At 42.0% G+C, this 17887-nt stretch overlaps 1 protein-coding gene across 1 annotated transcript in view; it reads left to right on the top strand.

Annotated features, from left to right (window-relative positions):
* The window catches only part of myo15aa (myosin XVAa), a gene marked incomplete at both ends in the record, with an annotated part of 35307 nt that overhangs the window by 14831 nt on the left and 2589 nt on the right, over positions 1-17887 (top strand). The window contains 40 exons of the mRNA XM_080487231.1: positions 30-155; positions 467-544; positions 655-812; positions 902-947; positions 1029-1153; positions 1299-1416; positions 1540-1715; positions 2104-2188; positions 2347-2400; positions 2792-2873; positions 3294-3424; positions 3569-3664; positions 4230-4465; positions 4556-4746; positions 4949-5021; positions 5206-5397; positions 5495-5604; positions 5720-5814; positions 6922-7054; positions 9536-9600; positions 9907-10044; positions 10129-10189; positions 10499-10649; positions 10769-10862; positions 10954-11062; positions 11147-11262; positions 11465-11524; positions 11805-11880; positions 12027-12142; positions 12437-12555; positions 13335-13476; positions 13891-14002; positions 14157-14231; positions 14449-14651; positions 14931-15055; positions 15173-15236; positions 17158-17230; positions 17356-17429; positions 17535-17617; positions 17703-17833. Of these exons, the coding sequence (XP_080343357.1) occupies positions 30-155; positions 467-544; positions 655-812; positions 902-947; positions 1029-1153; positions 1299-1416; positions 1540-1715; positions 2104-2188; positions 2347-2400; positions 2792-2873; positions 3294-3424; positions 3569-3664; positions 4230-4465; positions 4556-4746; positions 4949-5021; positions 5206-5397; positions 5495-5604; positions 5720-5814; positions 6922-7054; positions 9536-9600; positions 9907-10044; positions 10129-10189; positions 10499-10649; positions 10769-10862; positions 10954-11062; positions 11147-11262; positions 11465-11524; positions 11805-11880; positions 12027-12142; positions 12437-12555; positions 13335-13476; positions 13891-14002; positions 14157-14231; positions 14449-14651; positions 14931-15055; positions 15173-15236; positions 17158-17230; positions 17356-17429; positions 17535-17617; positions 17703-17833 (4492 nt within the window). The remainder of the gene's footprint in view (positions 1-29; positions 156-466; positions 545-654; positions 813-901; positions 948-1028; positions 1154-1298; positions 1417-1539; positions 1716-2103; positions 2189-2346; positions 2401-2791; positions 2874-3293; positions 3425-3568; positions 3665-4229; positions 4466-4555; positions 4747-4948; positions 5022-5205; positions 5398-5494; positions 5605-5719; positions 5815-6921; positions 7055-9535; positions 9601-9906; positions 10045-10128; positions 10190-10498; positions 10650-10768; positions 10863-10953; positions 11063-11146; positions 11263-11464; positions 11525-11804; positions 11881-12026; positions 12143-12436; positions 12556-13334; positions 13477-13890; positions 14003-14156; positions 14232-14448; positions 14652-14930; positions 15056-15172; positions 15237-17157; positions 17231-17355; positions 17430-17534; positions 17618-17702; positions 17834-17887) is intronic.

Genomic DNA, 17887 nt, shown 5'->3' with positions numbered 1-17887 from the left:
TCACTGAGAGTCCGAAAATGTCTCACCAGGCAACAGATCACACTTTTCTTCAAAAGTGTCACTATCACCATGGCAACAACCCCCTGTATCTGAAGCCAAAGATGCCCCTCCCAGAGTTCACCATCAAGCACTTTGCTGGCCGGGTCAACTATCAGGTATTCAGCTCCTCACTGGCCAGTGACTTTATGTTGGCCATCCAGTGGGTTTGATACGCTGACAAATCATATTCTTTTGCATGGCTAGAAGTTTCTTTAGACTTTCAAAGAACCCAAGGTCAAATTGTAAGGCCTTCTGTTTTTTTAGCGCTTGACTTTTGTAACTTAAATAAATAAAATGTAATTCTGCTTGTTTGTCAGCATTAAGATAAAGATTAGTCCTTAAGTATTTTTGTTCATACCTATTACCAGATGAATGCACTGAGGCTGTTAACAAGCTAAATAGACATATTAATAATCTCTTCGTTCAGGTTTACAAGTTCTTGGATAAAAATTACGACCAAGTCCGACAGGATGTCCTGGATCTGTTCATCCAGAGCAAAAACAAAGTGAGTGGAGAGAAGGTCCTTCGAATTTGGAATTTAATTCACATGATGCAAAAAAAAAAAAAAAAGTGTCATTGCTCTGTGTGAATGTGTCGATTTATGTGTATGCACAGATGGTCTCGAACCTCTTCCTAGTTCACGCAGAGGTTACGGGTCAGCGGAGAGGAGGACACATGAGAAAGAGCAGCACAGTCACCAGAAAATACCAAGCACCGACCGTCAGCAGCAAGTTCCAGCAGTCCCTGCTTGAGCTGGTGGAGAAGATGGAGAGGTGTGTTTTGCCCTCTTGTCGCAGACCACAGTTTACAATGGTTATACACTGATTAGTTTTCACTCAGCTGGTTGTCTTTTATTCTTCAGGTGCAATCCTTTTTTTGTTCGCTGCATTAAGCCAAATAACATGAAGGTAGGTTTTTGCGCCGTCAGCAATTCTGATCATTGACGGCGATATCGGTCTGTGTTTTTGAGACGATACGTCTGTGTTCAGCAACCGGGTATGTTTGAGGACGACCTGGTGAGCAGCCAGCTGCGACACTCTGGAGTCCTGGAGACCATCAGGATCCGCAGGGAGGGCTATCCCATCCGAATGCCGTTCCACGCCTTCCTATTCAGGTAACACACGCACTGAGTGAATCCATCCAATGTAACCGTCCCTGTACCCTAAAGTAAACATTTGTGAATCATCGGTAAGGCTCATTATGCACTCCTGCACCCTTTTAAATGTTTTTCCATGCATGTACATATGTGCCATTGTCAGATACAAATCCCTGGTGGGGATACAACAGCTTCCAGTCGCAAATGGAGAGAACTGTGTCATACTGCTCAGCAAACTGTGTCCCCTCCGACCAGGCTTGTACCATGTTGGAGTCACAAAGGTGAGACGTCAAAGATGACCTCCGGTGCAATCCAAACACGCGGGTTGTGAATTTTGAGATGCCACTGATTTGATTTTGCCACTTTCTATCAATGACGAACACCTCTGCGTGTTCGCTTCCCAGTTGTTTCTGAAGGAGGACATCTACCAGCTTTTGGAGTGTAAACGAGAACGCTCCCGCCAACTTGCCGCTCTCACCCTGCAGCGTTACACCCGCATGTTCTTCGTCAGGAAGCGCTACGTTTCTTTTCGCTACAAAATCATCAGGTTTCAGGCACAGTGCAGAGGATTCCTCGTCAGGTAAGACCCTCGAAACTCAGGGAACTGTAATCAATGAGTGCCAGGTTTGATCGTGTAAAATCTCCCACGACCCATCAGCTCCTGAATAAGTTCTTTTGTACTTCATTTTACCTGGAGTGATTGTGCTATTGTCTTTGTATAACATACTGTAGAAGATGATATAGACTTTGAATATGCAGACAACCAACATGGTTGATCCCACATTCTACAGTCAAACTGACTCAACTACAATTGATGGGTGATGAGTGGAGCGTTCAGATGTGGTGTAATGTCTAACTTGTGGAAATGGTTGTAAAGTTTTTCCATGTTTAAATACATGTGGGTGAAGTGTGTGTTTGTGATCAACAGACAGCCAGGCAAAAACTGAAGTTTATTTTCTATCTTTTAGGAAGAGCTATGTGAAAATGAGGCAGAGTCTGGTCCAGTTCCGCTCTCTCGTCCACATGTATGTGAACCGCAAGCAGTACATCAAGGTAGACGGAGTTTCCTTTTCAACATTATATTTTCGAAACGTTTCTCTCTTCGTATGATATGCGCCTCACTCAGATTTCTTTCTAAGCGCGTTAACATCTTTTTGTTTGAAGATCGACGTTAAAACACACTCAGGAGGATTTCTGTGTTGTGTTTGCAGATGAAGTTTGAAGCTCAGAGAAGAGCAGAAGAGGAACGGCGGAAAAGGGAGATGGTAAGGAGGAGGTCGTTTGGACCGTCATAAGGAGCTCCACAAGGAAACTCTACACAAAAAAAGGCCTAGATTGAAACGCTTCACCTTCTGGCTGTGAGGCAGGAGTACTAACCACTGCACCACTGTGCAGCTTTACAGTACACTCATACTTCCATTAAAAGGGATGAAGGATTAAGTGTATTTTGGGTGTGGTTCAATAGTGGCTTCTCTGGAAGTACACATATTCCCTTTCGATTTCTGCCTTATTTGAAATGAGAAACACGACAATGGTATATTAGTCATCCTCCACAGCAGGAAATACAATCAACATTTTTTTCTCTCTTGGTTGAAATAAAGATTGTCTGAATGCAGTGTCACTTCTCAGATTAATTAAAAATAGACCCTCTTCCAGGAGCTGACCAGGCGGGAGGTGGTGAATGTCACACACTTGGTGATCCCTGCAGAACTGGGCACGTTACTCCAGGCAGCAGGAGGTGTGTAAATGTCTGTCTGTCCATCCTCCACTATAAGTGCTCATCACAAGGTACACGTAATTATTATTAATGAACCAAAGGTCTGACGGCTTCTCGCATAGATCTTTGAACATGTCTCCTCTCATCAGCACTCACAGTGTCAAATTTAGAAGTGACTGAAACGCCCCTGACACAGAGAGACATGAGTGGCATCAGTGAATGAATAAAGCATGACTTTTTATGTTGTGATTGCAAAGTTTTAAGACATTTGTGTCATATGTGTCTCCACAGTAAGTAAAGTACCTGCATAAGGAGGACAACTACTTTCTTATTCTCTGCTATTCTTGTGTTGTTGTTTTTGTCGTAGCATATATCCAAGGACTTTTAGGGCCATGCATTCTGCCTGATTGCTCATTATCTCTTCTGTGTTTGTCTGTTCAGTCCGCAGGGAGCTGCACTCAGACTGTTTGGCTCTGCTGCAAGCTCCTCATATCAAGGAAGAGGGTCAGCTCACTCTGCCCCTGGACATCAACAACTACCCTTTCTATCGCTACGTCCAGATCTACTTCAGGGTGAGATGTGCAAACTCAGCCAGCTTCATGGAAACCAAACAGCTTGAAACTTGCTTTGTCACAGACAATATATGTGTTTCGGTATGCATCCCGAAGTTTAAAGTTGATTGGATGAAACAAACCGTAAATATTTGGTCTGTGTAGGAGCCAAAGTTTGGGATGTTGATGGCCCCTCTGGAGTCGCCCCTGACCCGACTAGAAGAGGATCTGAGAGCTGAGGCTCTGGAAGTTTTTATCATGGTAAACTTTTTTATTTAACCTCAATTTGACAAAAATCTGAAATATTGATTGCTTGCTGAATACCTTAGTGATACATTTCACGTGCAAGTTTTTATCAGTGACAGGGTTTCCAATAGTAAATCCAGTCTGATTGGCATTGTCATTGCTAAAACTAAAACTATGTCTCTATCATGTTATAACTTCATGAACAAGTAAGCTGGGATTGGTTAGGTTTGGGGTGGGATTCACTATTCATTATTTTCTTTATCTTTTCTTTTATTAGTGTAGCCTGGCTCAGTCATGCACAACATCTAGGTAGCAATTACTGCATACAAACTAAAAAACACAGTCAAAAACTGGGATGCTGTAAAAAATTTAGGATATCCATGAATCCACTAAACATGAGCCTTGTTCAAAGCTCATTTTTAATATCCTTAGTATCTAGTGATTGCTTGTCCTGTGAGACTGTTTATAGCCTGGAAAAATGTTCAATGACTCATTAAATATATAACAGATTGACGCTATATAATTGATAAGACTTTACCCAGTCTAACCGGAGATGGCGTTTACACTTCTGCTTCTTCAGGTGTTGCGCTTCATGGGGGACCCTCACCTGAACGGAGCCCAGGAAAACATGTTTGGAAATTACATTATCCAAAGGGGTTTGTCGTCTCCAGGATTGCGAGACGAGATCCTCGCTCAGGTTGTTAACCAGGTGTGGAGGAATGTAAACGTTGACAATGCAGAGAGAGGTTGGCTGCTGCTGTTGGCATGTGTCTGCAGCTTTAGCCCTTCCCCTAAAATGGACAAATATCTGTTGAAGTAAGAAATCATTCATCTTATCTGTGAACATGTATAACACAACACGAAAAGAAAAAGAAAGGCCTAACACAAGTTCCCTTTACCGTCCAGGTTTGTGTCTGACCATGCTCCTGCCGGTGGTCAGGCTCTGCTGCAGCACAGACTCATCCAAGCCAATCAAAAGATACAGATGGGCTCGGGCTCTGCGGCTGAGACTGCTCGGACCTATCCGCTGTCACTGCTCGAGTGGACGGCCAATCGAAAAAAAGCCAACATGGTGTTGCACGTGCACTGTTTGGATGGTGAGACAGAGCTTGACTTTTCAACATTGCACCATACCTTTTCAAGGTCCTGCCCCTTTGCTCTACCGAGGAATGTAGTTTTCTCCCTCGTCACTCACACTGATTTGCTAAAATAGTACATTAAAAACCAAATGTTGGCAGATTTCAGAAAGAGAACCGAAGTAAAGGCTTTAAAGTATTTTGGATGTTGTTTTTTGTGCAGGAGGGTCATTCCTGTGTCCGGTCCATTCCTGGACCAGTGGAGAGGATTTAGCTGGAGACATCCTGCGTCACAGGTACTTTTTATTTACTCAGAAAATATCATAATTTTGTAAATGCATTTATTATAAATTAGTCTTAAAATTCTCTTTTATACCTCGACTTTCTTTTTTTTCTTACCTCTTGGTATTAATGGTTACAAAAAATTGCCCGAGCAACATTGTGTCACAAGCATTTGGTCGATCTTACACGTCCTTATAGGGGGGTGTCTGACTGGTGGAAGGGGAGTTCGATTCTGATGAAGGAGCAAGGCCAGTGGGTGGAGTTAGCCGGTCACGACTATGTCATGGACCTGATTGCCGACCTTGAGCTTCCTCTGGACTTCCCGAAGCAAAAGAGTTACTTCATCATCAGCACCGACAACCCAGCTCGAGTCAGAGCCAACACTAGCCTGTCAGTGTGCAGAAATCCGCCCCACACACACACATTCACCATCATTACGTACAGCGCGGTCCATCAAGCAGTAACACACTCGTCTCCTCTCCTTCAGTACCTTGTTTGGCAGTGGCTTTGACTCAGATGAGGAGCTTCCTTCTTCCTTTCCTCACAGCGGGAGGCCGGCCTACAGTCTGCCCGACTCTGATGGATACTTCAGCCATGGTACACAAACACACAATTACATCTGAAGGTTCTCAACTAAATTGTCCCTTTTCTATTTAATAAATTTCGATGTCTCGTGCGCTTCAATCTTTTCGACTGTTTTCTTTGTGCTCAGTCGAGTCGGATGCGTTGAGTGACGGCCAGACTCAGAGAGGGATGGACCGCTACCTGGACAGTCTGTTTGATCCGGTGCTGTCTGACGGCAGCATAGTGAGTGATCACATTGTTTCACCACAAACTGCATTGTTTTTACCAAACCTTTACTTTTTACACTGTCAGCTGGGATAGGCTCCTGCCCTCTGTGACCCCATAAAGTGGGCAAAGAAGACGGATGGATAAATGTTATTTTCTTGAATTATCATTTGATCATGACATTTTTGATTGTACTTTATTTGTCAAGTCATTTATCAAATGAAAAATTTGAGAAATGACTATTTGTCTCGTCTAAATCAAGTCAAATCAAAACATAGCAGATAAAAATCAATGTAACAGTAGCAAATTGATGAAATTAACATAGATCCATTCAGACAGAAATTATCCGTAGCCTTTGTTCTGAATGCTTCCTCCACGTCACCTGCCATGTGAGTGTGAATGGAGTTGAGTGATGATCGATGGATGGAACATGTGATCCGCCTCTTCTGTTTGGGTATGAATGGGGCAGACAGGGGGGTGATTGGGTTACTGAGCGATCTACCGTATTGACCGTACCAGTAGGCGGTGACATAAACTCCTCTGAGGGCAATGTGTCACCCACGGCTTTGCAGTTTGGTTTTTCATTTTGGGAAATAGGCAGCCTTGTTGAATCCGGTGCATTCCTGGCTTTGACTTGTATTTTCCCAACATAATATGCAAAGACAAAATATTTAGCTGCATTTTAAAAATATTTCTCAACATTTTCTTCAGTATTGACTGTAGTATTGACCCTGAGGGTGTGTGCTCAATATTGAAGCTATATTTATTTTCTGCTTTCTATTATTGACATTAGATTTTCTCCATGTATCACTGTATTTTGTTGTATTGTGTCTGTTGTGTTTTCCTTAATATTAATGTTGCAAACTTACTACTTTCTATATTTTTTGTGTGTGCATGTGTGCTGGTGCATGTCGTACACTTTGTACGGTACTTCCTGGGGAGTATTCAGTTCCTGCTGCTCTACTAACTCACTCAGAGAGGGTCTGAACCAATACAATGCACTCCCTCCCTCCGTCCCGCCCTCCCTCTCTCTCTTTTGCATTTTGTCACTGTCTTCAATGTCTCTTCAAATTTCTCACCATCTGCACTCATTGCTTTCTCCACCTCCTTCCTTCTGCTCACCAGGATATGGAAAAGGCTGGAAGTTTGTCGGCAAGGATGAAGGGAGGAGGAGGTATAGGCATCCCAGGTGGAGGAAGAGAAGAGGGTGGTCAAACGGCTCGCGGCCGGCCGTATCCGCCGGGAATACATCCAGGAGGTAAAACACTGGAGTGGCGTGTGCTTCCTCGTAGTTTTGTCATGAGTCAGTGCTGATTATCTGTTTCTCTGTGAAGTTATGGCCTCTGTTACTTCCATTTGCATTTTGGTGTTAATCTTATTTCATTTTTTCAATTCTGTTGGTGATTTTGGTTTTCTTTGTAATCCTTTTCTCTCCTGACATTAATAATTGATGTTCTTCTAAAGCCTTGCTATTATTCTCAGGTTGATAGGTACTTGTGGCCTCTTTCTCACCTTTATAACCCTCACTGGAAGCTGGAAACACAACAAAGTTTTAAATGTTGGGATTATTATATGTGTAGATGTGTAATAAATATCTACCTATTAGGTAGGCAACTAAAAGGGAAACATCTGATATGTCAAATACATTAATAAAAGGATATTGTTTGATTACAAAGAGAGAAGCAAAAGGAACGAAGAAGCTGTAAGTGCACTGACATGTTAGTTTTATCGCTCAGTGACGGTGAAAAGGACACAGGTTTCAAGGTTCAGATGTTACAGTTCACCACGCTTAACCATTTAGAGTCTGTAATGAGCAGTCTGGCCTCATGGATAATGCATGGATAGCCATTCACTGTAACCACACATACTCCTTTACCCTCTGTGGGCACCTGCCACGCCAAGTCTTCCTCCTGCTGCACACATACCAGTATCACTCTCCACCCAGAACCCATCCATTTGATAGAGTTTGTTGCTGCCGGTGTATTTGTGAATGTACACAACTTAAGAGGTAAAACTGAGATTCTGTATTCAATAATGCACACCTGAAAATGTTTCCCTGCCACTTCCTTTGTTTTGTTTGGTGCATCTGGTATTTGTATGCCTCTTTCAGTCTGTTTTCCAAAGGACACAAGGTTTCCTGAGCATCTGGATGTGTAGAATATGTTCATGTTGTGCATCATGCTAATAACATATTAGACTCATAACTTCAACCTGTTTTCTCATGCCCAATGTACATTAGAGAGAGCAGCAGTTGCAATGCCAGAAATCCTGCATTACTGTGAATACTGTGTTATTTATTAGCTGCTGGGAATCTTTTATCTTTTTAGTTACATAGTTTTGCAATTTTTTCCGGAAAAGTCCATTAGAATATAATAATAAAAAAAATTCCAGTTAAAAATACAAAACCAGCATATATAAAATATAAAATACACTTGGCGAATCACACAACAAAATGTAAACAAGAAAAAAAACATCATCAACAAAAGAAAAAGTCTTGTACTTTATGTGGTCAAAGCCTTTTGCACAAACTGTTTCATAAACTCTCGGCTGTAACCCCACGCCTGCCGTTTCGTGCAAATCCGCAACGAGGATTTTCACCCAAACACTCATATCACCCAATGCACCACTTAGTGGGACTATCAAGATAAAATATTGAGATGAAAAACCAAAAAACTTTATTTACACAAACAAAATCCACCTCTTTGCTGGTACATTTTGAACAAAGCTGATAAAATTCACAAAATGAAAATGCCAACATTTCAAGCATCTAAATGTTCTTAATGACGGAAAAAAGTTAGTGGATCCTCCAGTGCTTTACTGTCTATTATTAGCTGATTAAACCACTGATGTCAAATTCCACATTTAAAGACAATTAGGCAGTTTTTGAAAATGCGTTAACTTCACGGTGCGGCTCGAGGAAAGTCAATGCTGCGTGGAAGAAATTCCATCGACCAAATGTTCCCATTTGTGAATTCAGCAACAATAAATGATGTGGACTTCTGTGACATCATCTTGGTCAGCGTGGTTGGGGACACTCTGCTCTTTAAGTCCATTGAAACAAACAGTGGCACGTCAACAGTGACACTGGTACTGACTGACTTTAACCATCTCCCCTGCCTGCTGTTCCTCAAGCGGTGCCAGTGCTTCCAGTAGCAGGAGGAATGATGCCGCCCATCCCCGCCATGCCAATCCCGTCCCACCACCACCATCTTGAACAACAGCAACGGCAAGAAGAAGAACAGCAACAGCAACAACAATACCACCAATACAACCAGCCACAACACCCCTACCACCGCCAGACTTCTTTTGCAACCCCTCCAGCCACTCGTGTGGCGCCAACCCCATCTCCCACTCGCACCCCTGCCGCTGCCCCAACAACTGCCCCCACTGCTGATAGAGATACAGACGTAGCGTCCCATTTCATTGGTGTCCTCGGTCTGCCGGGGGTGCCGTCACTTCCGGCCACGTCTATGGTTCCGGGCTTGCCTGTGATGACAGGCGTGCCAGGTACAGAAAATGTGTGCCTTGGGTTTTCCAGCATGTTTGGCCTGAAGCATGCGGGCATGACGGGTTTAACAGTGTGTTACATTTGGATCAGCCATGTCAAAGGTTGATGTAGTTTCTTATAGATTTTTTTTAAGATTGCAAAGATTTTTCGTTTTTTTTTCCAGAATACTGTGTGTATTTACTGCTGCTTTATCTTGCGTCATCTCACTGTTGAATTGTTTATGTACTCCAGGATCGGAGCAGGCTATTCTGACTCAGCAACAACAGGCTATCATCAACCAGCAAGCGATCATTCTGGTCAGGCACATTTTTCTTACAACCTAATTACCACTGTAATTGTTGACTGATATGTAATTACATTTATAGAATGGGGATATATTCAAACAAATTAGTAGCCAGAATTTTCAAATATTGCAGACCTGTAGCTGTAAGACTTATATTCAACTTTTACAGCTTATTGCTGATGATATGTTGGTCAATTTGCATAAAGTTATTCTGTACATTTATATATTTAAAAATTAATATGAGGTGTGCATATTGTTTTCTGACATGAAGGAAAAATATGTTGACATAAGAGAGAAAACTGTTGTACTCCTGGTACAGGCCCAACAGATGACCATGCAGGCCATTGCAATCCAGCAGCAGATGTTGTCCTCATTCCCCCCTGTTGCTCCGGCTCCACAGTCACCACCCACTCATCATTACACACACTTGCCACAGCGCTCACACACACCCAGTCCTGTGAGTGAACGTTCGCATCCAGTTTGCCATGGAGGAGGGAGCCGCGAGCATCTAAACCTGTTTCTTCTTCTGGTTTCTGTGCAGACCAAAGAGGGCGAGGAGCCTCAGCACAAGTCCCGCTCTGCCTCCGTTCAGCGGAAAACAAGTATGTTGCCTTTGCCGCCTGGTGTTCATGTCACAATTATAGTTGAGCTCCAGGCAAGTCTTTAATAACTGGTGTCTCTGAATCAAAAGGAAATGGAGAGAATAATGTTGACATATTGCTACATGGTGATTTGAGGTTTAAAATAAGATCAAATCCAATCAAAACTCAAGAGTATAGTAATTGTGAGTAATTCTATCACATTGAGGGCTTAACCTTGCCCGGTGCCGGGTCACAGGTTGAAGATACCAACTGTGAACCACAATATCCCCACTTTTGCTGTTTTTGTTGTAACAATAAACCATATTTCAGGTTCAACACGCAGGCCTCCTCCCGAAGACGTGACCCGATCCAGCGTGAGCAACACTGAGCGGGTCGAGCCCAGCCACGACATCAAAGACATCATCAAACAGCATCAGCCTGCAGGAACAACATCTTCTACTGAGCTTTCCAGTTCACAGCGGTAACACACACACACACACACACACACACACACACACACACACTGGGACACTGATATCGCCTTGGATTGATGTTATCAGACTTTTTTTTCTAATGATTTGAATTTTTTTGTATTTTCAGTAAAAGTGATGGAAAGACGTTTGCGAGGAAGCCAGATCCTCACGACGAAGCGATGGAAATTCTGAAAGATCAAATGGCTAACCCACCACAACCGGTACACGTGACGTGTGCACACACACGCATACACAGCTGCCCACACAGTCACACTCACCCACAATTCTATTCGATCTATTTCTATATGTCAGTCTCAGAAAAAGTCTCAACCTAAAGAAGACGGGGGAGTCAAGGTCACCAAGACAGCCAAGCCTCGCTCCACAGCCCTCACCAGCTCCATCGGCCCTGCTCCTCCTCCAGGTGAACGTCTCATTGGGGGGTTCCCTGAAAATTCACCAAACATTCCTCACTGCAATGAGAATCTTCATAAATGAGTGTTTATAGTCTCCAGAGAATTGCCAGTTGAGGAGGAGATTATTCAGACTCAACTCCACAGCAGGACCAGCGATGAATATTACACTTACTCCAATGTCCCATGGAAGCTCTACATGAGAAAAGAGGTGTGCCATTTTCATTCAATGTCCATTTTCTTAAACAAAAATGCAACAATTTTAAATGGAAATGCAAAATTCTGTCCAATTCAAAGCTTTATTCTTTTTGCATTTCCATGTCAATTTCTTTTACTTACTTTCTCCTACTAAAGGTCAGGAGGAGCTGAAGTCAATCTCAATTTTGTCTTATTCTGTAACTCATTCTTCACAGGTTTTCTACCCCAAAGAGACCTTCAACAATCCGTTGATCCTCGACCTAATCTTCAGACAGGTTGGGATATGAATTAGTTATTTATTTGATATCTAATCATTTCTAATCAGATTTGATTCAAATGAATTTGTTTATGTTTTCATGAAACTTCTAAATAGGTCATTTGCGTTTCATTGTAGCAGGGAAGTTGAGTCATTTTGGTGGTGTGGTGTACCCAGATGATTATAAACGTCTAATTGCAAAGTGAAGTGCAAAATTCCCTTTATGTAATTTATTATCTTGGCTTCTACCTTGTTGTGAACTTTCAAATGTAGACTCTTGATTAATATTCCTTTTGCAGGTCCTGCACGACACTTTCTCTGAGGCTTGCATCCGAATTACCCAGGAGGAGAGGCAGAAGATGAAGACCATGTTTGGTAAGAAACGTACTAAAACACGCTCCCTAAAGAGCTTTAGTCGTTGGGTTTGTCGTTGGCTTGTAAAATGTCTTTTAATGAAGTTTTACTTGCATTTATGAGAGAGTCTCGATTTGCTAACAGCTCTTGTTTTGCTCTCTCGACAGTGGACAACAAAGTGGATCCAGTTTCAGGGACGCATGATGAAAATGTGAAGAAGAAGGTGGTGATAATGGCCAGAGACTTATGGGAGATTTACTTTTCCCGCCTCTTTCCAGCATCTGTGAGTTTTTCTGAACATTTCGATTGCAGTTATCCTCAATCAAATTCAGCCTATTTTTTGTTTTTGTTCATGCGTTTGTGTGCGTGTGTGTTTGCGTGTGTGTTTGCATGTGTGTGTGTGTGTGTGTATGTGTGTATGTGTGTGTGTGTGTGTGTGTGTGTGTGTGTGTGTGTGTGTGTGTGTGTGTGTGTGTGTGTGTGTGTGTGTGTGTGTGTGTGTGTGTGTGTGTGTGTGTGTGTGTGTGTGTGTGTGTGTGTGTGTGTGTGTGTGTGTGTGTGTGTGTGTGTTTTCCAGGGCAGTGTGGGGACAGGAGTGCAGGTATTGTCCGTGTCTCATAAAGGCATGAAACTGCTGAAGATGGTGAAGAGCAGCTCCTCTGTTTCAGACTACTTCAGAGTGCTGAGGCCGTACAGGTGAGCCCTGCAGAGAAGACTCATGTTTTCAATTAGAATAGTCAGGTGAAACACTGCAAATACACTCAATAAAAAGAATAACGATTGCTTCTTAGCAATAGTTTCCAAAATAGTATGTCACATTCACAGTGGTTCATGATTAACTTTGGTGAATCACAGGGTCCCACATCGTCGTCACGACAACTTCAACATGTTTTTTTGTGCAGTATAACTTCAAAGTCGACCCAGATGTCTCAAACCAGTGTTGAACTCTTCCTGATTTAGCTTCCAGAGAATAGTTTGACACGAGCCCTGAGTGTGTCAGTCTGGTCTTCATCCAGCAGCTCCAGTTCTTTCATGAGAAGCATTCTGCTTGACAATTGATGACAAAATGATTGTTGGACTGGGGAAAGACCCAATATTTATACGGTCAAGAATTCTCAATAGCTTTGAATTACTATTGCATGTGTGTGTCCATTGCAAGGCAGTAGCAAATATTCAGTGAGTATCATACATTATGCATACATCCTTACCAATGTAGCTAATTCGAGCATGTGCAACCTTTTTTCAACAGTTGTTTGACACATGCAAAGTACAAATCCTTGAATGTCGTTCAGTGAAAATTGTTTTCTCCCAATGTTGTGTCTTCAGTTAGTCAAAAGTACTGCAACCAAGCAAGATAGATACCTCATGGTTCTATAGAAAACCACCATGGGACTTTCTCTGATATTCTAGGTGTTCTGTGTTGAACTTCATGAACTGTGACTCCTAAGCTGACATCCTGGTTTGACACTGTGCAGCTACTCGGACATCCTGTTTGTGTCTATCCCGTCCAAGAACATGCTGGAGTTCAATCTGACCAATGAGAAGCTGATCCTGTTCTCTGCCAAGGCCCCGCAGGTCAAACACATGATCGACTACTTCCTCACAGAGCTGAAAAAGGTCAGAGAAGCATGATTGACCTGTTTAATGTTTAGGGTGTCAATACAAATGCAAGGGGCTCTTCATTGGTTCCCTGTCGGCTTCAGATTGATTGTTTTTATTGGTTCTTCTGGAGGACTTGCTTTCCCCATATATATCATCCCTGTTTTCATAGTTTATTAGTATTCACATATTTATTTCTACATTTATTAATTTTAGTATTCTACCTCCGTGTGTAATTAAATGCTTTTCATGATAAAGAGAGAACATAAACGCGACAAAAGATATCATTTTAAAGTGAAGCCAGCACACCTGTCTAATCCTACTATAAATTATGCAGACAAAGAAATGTGATCATATTATTTTGGCTCGTACGTTCTCTGGTTGTGTGCCTGTCATATTCTGCAGTGCAAATGTGCTGTGTTTTGCTGTCAGGACTCTGAGTACGTGGTGGCGGTGAGAAATTACATCACGGAGGACAGGAACATGCTCAGCTTTCACAAAGGAGACATCATCAGGCTGCAGCACATGGACGGGCTGGAGGCCGGTGAGACGCACCCTAACCCGCCATCACACACGCTGCAAATTCCTATCAGACAAAGTGGAGTTCATACTTAAATGTTTGAATTTTCTCCTTCTGTGAATTGTGATTTTTATGCTCATTTGTGCTTCATGCAGTTACTGTGTGTATTTGTATTCAGGTAAACATTATGGCTGCATTGTGAGAAAGAAGGTCATGCTTCTGGAGGAGCTAAAAAGAGACACTCCTGAATTTGGTGGGTGATTCTCGGCTTTGTGTGTGTTTCTGTCGGGTTTCTTTATGCTGTTTCCTAACTTGTTTTTCGCGGCTCTGTTTGAATTAGTAGTGTTTCACCTTCTTCTTTCTACATTTGAACACTTTATTTCTGAGCGCATCATATCGTGTTTGTAGCATTTACATATACACCTACTGATGTATATCGGCAAGCATTTCTTTTGTGTGTGTCCCTATAGGTTGGCGTTTCGGGGCTGTGTATGGAAAGTCGGGTGTGTTTCCCAGTGAGTACGTCCGTCCAGTGGCTGCGCCAGACTTCCTCCTTCTACCTCCGGATCGTGTGGAGCCACGAGACAGACACGGGCGCGTCGCCGCCTCGGCCGCTGTCGCCGTTGCGATGGGCTCTGCTGTCGCTGCTCATGAGCTTGACATTTCCACCGAGGTGCCAAAAAAAGATTCTATTTGAACATTTATAGACTGTTGTTCACAAGATTTGAATATATATTTGAACTTGAACTCCACAACAGTGTCTGGAATGGTAAGCTTAACCTACAGAGTTCAGCTGGAAAATAAACCCACATACATTTAGTTTATGCGGCACACTTTTGGAATGTTTTAGTCTGCAGAAATGGAAGATTGCGTAGATAATTACAATGTTGGTGTTCCTTTAACTGGTATACTTGCTTGGGTTCCTTCTGTGCCGTGGGTGTTTGTGTAACAGGTTGTAAATGAGATGTATGGAGACAGCCTGGGCATCGAACTTGATGATCTCCCTCTGCACAGCAGCCAGTACCACATGGTTGAGTTTGCCAAGAAATACTTTCGAGAAGCACAGAAGAACAGAAGGTCAGTCGCACATACAATATACAACAAGATGCTGAAATGTCTTAATTTAGAACTCAGAGAGTCAGATAGTTGAATCATGTGTATGATGACTGACCGCTGTCTGTGTTTTCTCTGCAGTGATCAGAAAGCTAAAAAAGGGAAAGAGGACAGAGACCCTGTTGATATGGTCAAATTTTCTAAGGTAATGCAACATTTACATCCTTAAATAAGCATTATTTATTACTTTTTTGTTCCAGCAAACATATTTTGTCCTATGTGCTTTTTTTTTTGTGAGTTGAACACTTGAACACACGCACCATTTCACATAAATTCCATATTTTTCATCAAAAATATATCCTCACTATGGCATTAACCTTACTGATTATTTGCCCGTTGTACTGATCCATTAGTGTGCACTGCACTGCTGAACTCCCACAGTCTTACTGCGAGACCTTATCACACTGCTCAGTACAGTTTTTGACCTAGTTCTGAGGTTACCATACCAGCAGAGAATAGGAAAGCTCAGTAGAGATTCAATATGATCTATACAATAAATTCACCATTAGCGACTTAGAACTTAGAAAGTTGCCTTCGAGAGGAAAGTCCTTATTGGCCTTTTTTGTGAAGATTCCCTGAGTGTCAAGTGGAATTTATCTTGTCCGAAGGTATTTATCGCCATGGTGTCTACTCTCTGGCTTTTGATGATGGTTTTATTAATGGAATCTTTTCCACATTCATTCATCCTATTGGTAGTATCTTGGGATCGTGTGTGGTGTCCTGTATATCATTATATTGACACACCATCCAAACCGTTTTAGAATGTGTTGTTTTCACATACCTTAATATAGATAATCAATATCAAAAATCAACATATTTTGCCAGGCAGCAGAAGTTGTTTTTAAAGTCTCTTTTCAATTCTTTAGCGTAGGTTGGACAAGGAATACACTTTCGCATTCGAAAATATCAGATGTCACTTTGTAAACAACAAAATACAGAGCATTAGAGACGGCTCAGCTCTTCTGGCAGATTTTGAATATAATCCTTCATGACTTCCCCTTTAATCACATTTTTTATGTGGAATTGGACAGAGAAGCAGAGGGAATAAATCCTCACCATCTTAATACTTAAAGACGAGGCTCTCACCACTGCATTAAGTCTTTGAGAGTATATTGGCGACATTTCTCATGAAATAAACATTAGCGTAGTTTTAATAAAAAGGAAAAATCGTGAATCAAATCACAATATCTGTCAAAATAATTAAGACTTTCTCAATCATCTTTTTTGTGCGTACATCTTCAAAGTCTCAGCATCCTCATACAGGCGTCGTCATGTTTCTCCTCTAACACTGCCTTGGATCTGCCAGTTTGTGTTGATTTTGCTGATTTTAGTCTGCTGGAAACGACCCATTAAGTACTCCCAGGTCACAAAATAGATTCAGCGAACAGATGACAGCGGCTGTAAATCACCAGCTCTCAGGTTCCGCAAAGCGAAGAAAGATAAATTGCTAATTTCACCTATGGGCTTTGGTTTGGAACACAGACAGAGCAGCATAGCTTACAGCCACCTAAAGTAGATCTTCATTTAAGTATAGGATTTATTCAGAATATTTTCCAGACTCCTTTGGGACAAAGAGTCATTTTATCTTACGGAGCGCAGAATAAATTTCTGTCTGTTGCAGCCTCGGCAAGCTTGTTGTTTGTTGGGTAATAAGTCCCAGGAATATACGGTACCTAAAAACTAACGTGTACAGTCAGCATCCGACTGGGTGGGTCTACACAGTCGATCTGACTATCTGACTTGTTTCAATGCACCTTATCGTTCAGGCCGATGGTTTTCTACAAATAGTTACTTTACATCTTTACTTGTTTTCAAAGAACCACAGCTTTTCTGTGGTCCCACAGAAAAATGGTACAGACAGTCCTTACAAAAACAAAACGTCTTAAATTATCTCTGCTTAATATGTATTCACTCACCATACATGTTCTATAAAAGATGTGCCATCAACCGACTTGATATTAGAAATGAATTTGCACTTTTCAAAGTTGGATTTTCTAAGATTGATCAAAAAGTTCAAACAAAATTTTCTCCCATTATGTTTTTGTGTTTTTTGTTTTGTTTTTCAGTCTCCAATCCAAGAGTCCCTAATTGACTTCTCGGACAATGGGATGAACAGAGTGGCAGTTGACATTTTCATAGGCAAGAATACAGAAAAAGCACGGAGCTGCTGATACTGAATGATCTATCATTCTGCAGCAGAATGTTCTTACAGGTTGTGATTACACCTAAATGACATGTGTATTACCTTTATGTTTTTGATGCAGCCATAATGAAGTTCATGGGAGATTTCCCGCTGAAAGGCCAGACTGAACAGGACCTGGTTACCACAATATTAAAGGTACACAGACACAACTTACCTGCGTGTTTTTAACAGATACTTAATGGACGTCTATGCATTCATATTATTGGGTTTTCTCTTCATGCATGCAACTCATAAATACAGTTAAGTGGCGATCATGGCCTGATGAAGGATGAAGCCTACTGCCAAGTGATGAAGCAAGTCACTACCAACACCAGCTCCAAACCGTAAGACTTTCACTGCTAACTAGAGCGGAACTCGCGGCATGTCTACTGGGAGGACTCCATATATCGTTGTGTGTATTATCTGCAGGGACAGTTGTCAGAGAGGATGGAGATTGATGTACATCCTGACAGCTTTCCATCGCTGTTCCGACGTTATGAAGCCATTTCTGCTGGTGTTTCTTCAGGATGCCTGTGCCAGTCCTGGGCAGCAGTACCAGGGTAGATCATCAAATTAACACTTGACCTTTAATCCGTCCATTGCTACCAATGTGT

This window comes from Lipophrys pholis (genome assembly GCF_963383615.2).
Source record: "Lipophrys pholis genome assembly, chromosome: 19".
Taxonomy (NCBI): domain Eukaryota; kingdom Metazoa; phylum Chordata; class Actinopteri; order Blenniiformes; family Blenniidae; genus Lipophrys; species Lipophrys pholis.
Note: the sequence above shows the minus strand (reverse complement) of the source record. Positions and strands in the feature narration are given on the sequence as shown.